At 39.5% G+C, this 9,154-nt stretch overlaps 1 protein-coding gene across 6 annotated transcripts in view; it reads left to right on the top strand.

Moving 5' to 3' along the window:
- DCLK1 (doublecortin like kinase 1) overlaps window positions 1-9,154 on the top strand; it is a 351,515-nt gene that overhangs the window by 275,366 nt on the left and 66,995 nt on the right. For all 6 annotated transcript variants that reach the window (XM_037986817.2, XM_007960118.3, XM_007960117.3 and 3 more), the window contains 2 exons: window positions 5,325-5,409; window positions 8,385-8,493. In XM_037986817.2, coding sequence (XP_037842745.1) covers window positions 5,325-5,409; window positions 8,385-8,493 — 194 coding nt within the window. The remainder of the gene's footprint in view (window positions 1-5,324; window positions 5,410-8,384; window positions 8,494-9,154) is intronic.

Raw genomic sequence — 9,154 nt, 5'->3', positions numbered from 1 at the left:
CAGTTTCTTAATATAACCAGAGTTTAGCATAAAATGTAGCAGGTGCCTAGAAGAGTAGTGAGCTCCCTTCATTACAGGTTGGGAATCCCATTTGAGGAGTAAATCATGGAGGGAATTATTCAATCCAGAGGAAATACAGTGGATGACTTCCTGGGCTGCTTCCAAGCTACGATTTCATGAAGGGTGTAACTCATGAGAGGAGGCATGTGGCTACCAAATGGCACAGTCTCCTTGGGACAAGTGGTTCAGATTATCAATTTATAGATCTTGGCTTATATGAGTATAGTGATTGGACAATTGAGGCCAGAAAAACTACCCAATACAACAAACGGTATAGATCTAGTTGTAACTAAACGCATTTGTCTTTGAAATCTTGGCTCTCATGGTTTCACTAACATAGCCATAACACCGTTGTTTCCATTTGCATTTTCGCCTCCTTTCGGTAAACCAACTTCATGAGTAACAGTTCTCTAGTCTTTTGAAAAATTTATCCAAATCTTTATGAAAGTTTTGCATTTTTCAGTATTCATTCTTACTTATGCTCATGCTTATCTGTGCCATAAACTTTATTTTAGGCTGAACGTACTACTATGAAGAATGCAGACAAAGGAATTTGGAAAAAGCAGTTCCTTTGTGCCTTGTTTCAAATAGTGGAGCCTTATTAGTAATTGCAGAGTGATGCCTTCAACTTATTGTTCTATACCCACTTGGGAAATAAATAAATGGATGGCTTTTCTATATCATATAGAATCCTGTGAGTTTCAAGCTCTCTTCACCAAGATTATTATTTAATTTTGTTAGAGGTCCTCTTTAGAGCTTCTGTGCATCTAAAGTCAAGATCACCAAGACAACTGTTTGAGTGTGTTAAAAATGTATTGCTTGTGTGTCCTTTATAAGATTGATTCAGAAATCATATGCCAGTGATTACTTGATTTCTAAATTATTTTTAACCATTTTTCAAATCAGTATCAACTCAGTAAGGTAATAATTGTATGCCAAGATAAAATGTGAAGTGGAAATGGTGCAATTATGCAGCCAAAGCTAAAGTGTGGTGAGATTTTTCTACCTTGATTAGATCAGTTCTCTCAATTAGATATTTTCAAAATCTTCTTGCAGCGCGGACCCCAGCTGAGTGACAACGTTAATACAAATGGCAAGAGTAACTCACACCATTTAAAGTGAACTGTTTTCCACTACATCGTCATCAGATACATCTTGATAAAATGTGGTTAAAGTTGTTATGTCAGCTTTCTCGCTTACTTCAAAAAGTGTGATATGTTCTCCATCTGTTATATGATCCCAAGCTCAATAGCTACACTTAGGATGTGTTCTTACTTAGGGCAGTGCTTTTATGAAGGTGTGCCATAAAAGCATCCAGGTGCCAGCAACCTTTCCAAATGGTTCCCATTAAATCTGCTTGGGGGGGGAGGGGGTGATGACATTTCAAATGTCACAACATTTCTCAGAGCAGCTAATTGCCCTAAATTCTGAAATAACTGTACATTTTGTACTGTACACCCAGATGCCTTGGAATTAGCAAATTGAAGCAAACATAAAATCTTGTTGGCATGTGGACTATAAAATGATTTATCTGCTCGGAAAAACCAAAAAGGTAAATTTATTTCATTTACAAGCAATGAAAAAATATAAGTGGGCTTTTCAGCTTCTGTTGGTTGTAAAGAAAGGCTGGTTAATCTCATTAAGTTAATTCTAAAGAGCAAGCACTTACACATTTTGCCTTTACTATGTTCGAAATCCTTCCGTTGGACTTATGGATAATAATAGAAATGTTCCAGCAGGGTCTAAGTTAGTATATTTAGGTGGATTAGTAAAGAATTGGTGGATTATCCAAAGAGTCATGCTGATTACTGGAATGGCTGCAACTGGGAGACAGAGCAAAAAACATTAGGAGACCAGATCAGAATCTAAAAGATAACAGGCTGGGAGGATATTAATGTAATAAAGATGACTTTAACATGGGGAAATGTGAAGTCCTGGACAACCTTTCAAACACACACCAGGGAGACCTGACATAGCTGTGGGCTCATTGTAAAGGTGAAACGCTATGGCGTCATCCACATAAGCCAATAAGATCTTGAAGTTAATTAATGTTCTAGTCACGAGAAAGAAAACTCTATCCTTCTCTGCTTTGTGCTAGTCAGAGCACACCCAGAATATTGCATTCACTTTTAAGCACCAGGGTTTTTTTTTGTAGAGACAGGATTTCACTGTGTGGCCCAGGGTGGTCTTGAACTTGTGGGCTCAAGCGAGCCTCCTGCCCCAGCCTCCCAAAGTGCTGGGAAGACACAGATGGAGACCAGTAGCTATTTTCAAACACCTGAAAGCACTGTCATGTGAAAAGTGGATTAGACCTGTACTGGGCAACTCTGGAAATCAGAGATAAGACCAATAAATGGAAAATGTAGAAGGACATAATTTCAACATAACTTACAGAAGAACTTCCTTTATTTTGCCTCCTATTAATGATGAAGGGCTGCCTCCGGAAGTAGTATGTTCAGTACTAGAAGTATTTGGACAGAGGCCATCTGACCACCCACTAGGATTTCTGTAGGGGGCATTTGGTCTCTGGGTGGAAATGGGGCAGAATAGGTAATATTTAAGGTCCATCCCAGTCCCCCAAACTCTCGGAATCAATGAATGGTCACTATCTTGGAAAAGTATTTAGTATTAACTATATTACTTCTTTGGGAAAAAAGAGATAACACTATTAGAAGTTTAATACATTGATTTTACTCTCTTTGAGCATAACAAATAAAATGAAAGCTTTACATTTTCAGAGAACTCTGTATGTCCGTAAGTATATTTTTCTCTTAACTGCCCATCATCTGTTACTCTCAAGCAGCAGAAAATTTGAAATGACTCGGGATACATTTTCAGAAACACAAAAATACAATCATAACGTTGAAAACAAGCAGTTACAAACATAAGCAACTTGTGTCAACCCTACTTTTTTTCCCTTTTTTTTTTTTCTACCAGAGCCTAAAATCTCTGAGAGGTTTTTGTTCAGAAAGCAGAGAAAACCCAGCTGGCATTGTGACAAGCATTCAGTGATCGACCATTTGGTGGCACTGTTAAATCCAATTCATTAGTTGATAAAGCATTGAGTGAGTAATAGCCCACAAGTTTATAGAATGTTACAGTTTAAAAGATGTTTTCATGTACTATGGGTCAGAGCTCTGTATCGAGTACCTGATGTTCTTACTAAAAGAACAAGCTTTTGGAATTGAGTGTCTAAATTGTGAACATCTTTGCTAAGAAGCATGCTACTGGTCTATTAATTTGGTGAAAGAATGTGTCTTTGTATTCTAAATTTAAAACACCACGTGACAAGGCAGCACCTGCCAGCCTAAACCACACCATGTGTCTCCATTATGAAATACCATTTGTGCTGCTGCTGGAAGAAATTCAAGGACCAGAAAGCCCAGAAGAGAAGGTCTACATTGTAGACATTTACTTAGTGCTTCTCTGTTTAGAACGCCATTATGTCTGCAGCAAAAACAATGACCCAGAGGATGAAGGATCTCACTGTTCTGGAAAACACACACCCTCCCCTCAAATGTGGTTATGTTTATTTTCTTCGGTTATTGACATAATAAATCTGCCTTGTCTCAGCCTCATACCGCAATATTATAAATACTAGGTTTTCACAAAAAGACGTTCATCCATAAAAGTCAGCAAAGCATGACTTAGAAGCTCCTACATTTATAGTCCCTTCCACAGAGTGGATTATGGGCCCATAGTGTCACACTAAGAAAAACTCTGTGTCAAGGTGACACTCTTAATCCGGTTTTCTAGCCTGACATGACAAATGTGTGCTGCTGGTTACAAAAGATAGAAAAACGGCTCAAGTCACCAGGCTTGCTGAGGGGGGATTTTTATAATATTGGAAACAATGGGCACATTACACAAACTGTGTGGTGTCCAGGGGTATACAAGAGTCATCTCGAAAATTTTAGCCTGTTCTTTAGGAAAGCAGATGTGCTATTGCTATTACATTAACTTTCATCCCAATGGTGTCAACTGTGAGCTTTGATGAACTTGACCAATGGGACATGCTTATCTAAGTCACACCCAGGAAAAAGTTCTGTGATGTTTGACTTAGATGGCTCTGCAGTGACTTAGGCAGCATTTCCCCAACTATATTAATCTTTTTAATGAAAACTAAAATCTCTGAATCTCCTATGCAGGATACTATAGACCATAATGAAATTACGTCAAACCTGTCTTTCCTCCTACTTTGTACATACTTTAAGGCTGAATGGGTTGGGGAGGAGGTTGAAGGGAAACAGGTAAGCAGAGGAAAAACAGGTCAGCTTTGCTTCTTGCCACCTCTTCATTATTAATTCAACTACAGATGCTCTTTCCCTTCTCTCTGCTCCACAGACAGCCGGCACCATGAGCCAATGCCGCCCGCCCCCTCACCGCCTCCTGCTCCCATCAGGCCAACCAAGTGGATAAACCCAGGGAAACAGAAGGAAGATCTTTTAGGACAAGCTGTGTTCACTATTTAGAAATAGCATTGAAATGTGCAAATTGTTTTCTCAGGAAATAGATGCAGAGATGGAAACATTCATTGTTAAAGTACTGTCCCATAGCCAGTCATAATATTAAATATTTGGTACTGTTTTGTCCTCTGAGCTCTCTCATACAGTTGGTTACCCTGTTTGCTTTCATGGGTCTTGGGTCAAAATCACACAGAACTATAAGGCCTAGGCTTTTATTGTCTTTACTTCAGACTTATTATGTAACATTTAACAAACCAATAACCTACTCAGTGCTTATGTTTTGATCTCAAAATAGAAATGACAACCCCACTCTTTAATCTTTCTCCTAAAGTTGTGGTAAGGTGGAGCATTTAATTTTTTTTTAGGATATTTTATAAAAACAAACTGAAGAGAAATGTTTTCTACTGGAAAAATAGAAAAAATAGTGAATGGCATCAGAATGGTACCACATTTGAGGGCCATTTGCCGAGAGACTGTGGAAGAGTCAGGTGAGATGCTTGAACTCTGCCAAACCCAAAGAGTGAGCTGATTTTGAGCAAAAGGAATAAGAAGTCATGGAACATTCAAGTTCACAATGACCAGCTTGATCCTGTTATCACAGTCTATTATTGGTTAATAGGGAGAGAGGGAGATGTGGCCCCAGTTGAATATGCTGAAGACGTCTTTTTCCAAGTGTTAAGATCAAATCCTCCCTAGCATGGGCAAAGGTTTCTCCTGAGATTCCGAGCTGGGCACGGCCCCTGGAAACTCAGGCATTCTGACCCAGTTTTTGAATTACCGATTTCTGTTCCCCTACAGAGCTCTCAGCATGGCGGCTCCTCTACTTCACTTGCATCCACCAAAGTCTGCAGCTCGATGGATGAGAACGATGGCCCTGGAGAAGGTGATGAGCTTGGGACTTGGTATCTGAGGAGGCAGAGGATGGGTTGGCTAAATTTACTCCAAGAAACTGTAGCTTCTCAAGCAGAATGACGTGGACAAGGCTGAGCAGCTCCTGTGGGTCAATCACAAGGGGATAGGGTTGAATATGGTGCCCACCAGGGATTGGTATCTGCTCTGTGAGAATGGGAAGGGGAGGTTGGCCCATTTTGGAGACATTTCCCATCCTCTGAGGGCATATGTATCCTAAGAAGGCCAGCTATTGCCTGCTTTGGAAATAAAAGGGGATCACTGGGATCATGGCTGTTTTTGTTTTCCCAAACCCTGTTCACTTTTAGTGTTACTTTAAGTGAACAAAGACCATTCAAATTTAAAGACAATTTATTCTTTTGACTGTTGTAGTCTCACAGATGTACCCTAAATTAAGTGAACCCAATACATGAAAATATGGTTTTACAAAAAGAATTGGTGGAAATTGCAAAAATATCCTTGAGCTAATTCACTGCAGAACGTCTCTGTGATGTGGTCAAATGATCAGGATTCCAGAAATGACTTTTTCACTAACTCACTGGATTGTTTTGGACAAGCATCTTCAACTCTCTGCATCTTACTTCCTATCCTATGAAATGGAGATTGTGAATCACACCTATTTCCTTCCTGAAGGCTATTACCAGGTTCAAATCAACTATGGGGAAATATTTGGAAAAGATAAAAGTGATACCATCAAGCCACTGTTAAGGAATCCGCTTCTCTTATTTGTGTTAAATGATATGATTTAAATTTTTTTTTTTTTTGGCCAAAAAGTACCCTTTGGGAAGTGCTTTTATTATATTAAGTGAAATATGTGATTTACAGTGTAATTATTTTCTGACTACATACAATGCAACATCAGAATTTTTTGTACTTCCAGAAATATGAAAACCAGCCACCTAGAAGTCTCTTTTGTTCCAATGTGTTTTGTATTTTTTAAATGAAATGAAATGGTTCTTGATTTAAACCTTTGGCTAAGCCTTTTTTTTTTTTTTTTTTTTTTTTTTGGAGTCTTGCTCTGTCTCTCAGGCTAGAGTGCAATGGCGCTATCTCAGCTCACTGCAACCTCCACCTCCCAGGTTCAAGCAATTCTCCTGCCTCAGCCTCCTGAGTAGCTGGGATTACAGGCATCTGCCACCATGCCTGGCTAATTTTTGTATTTTTAGTAGAAATGAGGTTTTGCCAGCTTGGCCAGGCTGGTCTCAAACTCCTGGTCTCAATTGTTCCACCTGCCTTGGCCTCCCAAAGTGCCGGGATTACAGGCATGAGCCACTGCACCTGGCCTGGCTGGGCCTTCTTAACCAAAAGTGAGAAAAGATACCTTTTATGAATAGTTAGGGGAAAAAATCCCAAGCCATGTGCTTTCAATGGGTGTCTCAACTCAGTGAATGCTCCCACCAGAAGGCAGGATGGAAGGTACCTTCTTCCATTTCCCACCTGCAGGGTCACACTTGTACCCAACAGCCGAGGAGGGTTCCTTTCTTAGCCACATAGTAAAGAGCCTTAAGATTGTGTCATGTGGGAGCTGTTTTGTAAATGTGGGTGCTTTGCAGTAGACAAAACTCCCCTGGCTGAGTCCTTCGAACAGAGGCAAAATTGCAGCTTCTTTAGAGGGGTGAGATGGGGGTAGGGGGATTGGCTCCAGCCCTCACTTTATTCTAGAGACCACCTAGATGGCTTCTAGCAGGGTAGGAGGGAAATGTCACCTGTAAAGGGGTGAAGGGACTGTACCAACGCCAAGGACAAAAGTAGCAGCAGCAGATGTCCTACATTTGTTCAATACTTTCTAGAAATTTCATCCACTCTAGAATTCAGATTGATGCCGACTGAGCATCATTATAAATCGAGAAGAAAGGCCCTCACGCAGATATCTAATGATTGTCAGTCTCCATTTGATTATGGGTCTCCAACAACACAGAGCAAGTATGAATACAAAAACTACTGAGAAAGCCCATTCACCACCTAAAGTTTTATTCTGAGGAGAGATGTTTAGTCTCAGTTTACGATGAAAGGTCGGAAGAGGAGTACGTTAAGAAAACACACCAGGGTTCCATCACATTTTGCATTCAGGTTGCCTGAGGGAGAGCTGGGATTTATCACTTTAAAGCGTGTACATTTTAGAGTCCAGCTATAAAAGGCTTTTTACACCCTTAAGATGTTAAAGGTTATTCAGTATATTTACGTGACCTAACTGTGGCTTATTTAGTTTTATGGCCTTAGATATTTAAAGCATTATTAGGCATTTGCAAAATATTTCAAAATGCATTTTCAGGGGGAAAATGTGTTGTGTTAGTGGCACTAACATAATTGAAACTACAAAACTGTTCCATTCACAGACATAATAGATATTGTAATTTTAACTCAACATCTGCTATGCAGGTTGCTGGTGAGAACATTTGTCTAAAGTCTGCTCGTTGATACTGAGGACGGGTGGCCATCAGTGCTTAGTTCATGAGGAATTTTACGGAGATTTCCATTTCAGGATGTAGTAAAACTAACTGTCCAAACAGCAGGCAATTTTCATGCTTGTACAATGTCAAGCAGCCCAGAGTCCCTTGCGAACTGCAGTTGCCTCCTGCGCCATACATGGGAATGCTATTTTTCTGTACACAGTCGGTATTTAGTAAACACTATTGATCAAATTGGCATGAAGTAAAAGGAGCAAAGCTTCCTTCTGAGAATCCCCACAGCATCAGAAAACCCAAGTTTGTCTTATATAGGTGGGAGTGGACCCCTTACGTTTCTTTTTATTTTATCATTTGTCTTAGTAAAATCTGTTGAGTATATACAATGTCAGCAAGGGAAGGAGGCGGTTGCCTCACTGTACAGAGAATGACATATTGATTCTGAATCCGTTCCAGTCAATTAGATGATACTTTTAAATGTTTCCTTGTGCAACATCTGTGTTCCCTTTTCTACCAATAAAAAAAGTATTAATGATTCTTTCAGAAGTGTCGGAGGAAGGCTTCCAGATTCCAGCTACAATAACAGAACGATATAAAGTCGGAAGAACAATAGGAGATGGAAATTTTGCTGTTGTCAAGGAATGTGTAGAAAGGTGAGAAGAACATCATTTGCATCAAACCTTAAGGGTTACATTTGGCGTTATGTTTTCCAAGATTGTGTCTCTATTTCCAGTCTGTGGTACATATGGAATAAGTTAGTGTCTCAACCCCACATGCAAAAGAATTTTTTGCCAAAGAAAGACCCATCTAACAACAGATTTGAAAAATGTAGTGATACCTGGGGACAATCTATAAATTAAAGACTTTGATTTTTTAAAATGTACTCAGAGAAACATTGCCAGCTTTTCAGGTAAGCCTTTTTATTGTTGTTAAAAACCATATTGAATAGTTTTTCTCACACACTTTTTATGATGTATTTTGTAGAGGTCAGAAAGTTCTTGTGAGAGTTTATGTCTGTAATGCATACTAGCATAAGATGAAATGCATCAACAATAATCTTGAAAAGCTTTAAAATACGTATGTACTGACCCCAACAGAAGTGGTATTTAATACATTAAGACGTATTAAAATGAATGAACCCGGTACTCTGTGGGCCAAAGGGAAGGGTTTATCCTGAGGTTCTAGATATCTAATCGAGGACATTAGCTGGTGGCTACTAGATGAAGAAGTGACAACTAATAAAGTTACAACCCAGCTACGGTGGCCTCAAGCCCTCCACTCAGTGTCACGTTTGGGTTGCTTTTCCCGGGCAGC

The sequence above is a fragment of the Chlorocebus sabaeus genome, chromosome 3 (genome assembly GCF_047675955.1).
Source record: "Chlorocebus sabaeus isolate Y175 chromosome 3, mChlSab1.0.hap1, whole genome shotgun sequence".
Taxonomy (NCBI): domain Eukaryota; kingdom Metazoa; phylum Chordata; class Mammalia; order Primates; family Cercopithecidae; genus Chlorocebus; species Chlorocebus sabaeus.
Note: the sequence above shows the minus strand (reverse complement) of the source record. Positions and strands in the feature narration are given on the sequence as shown.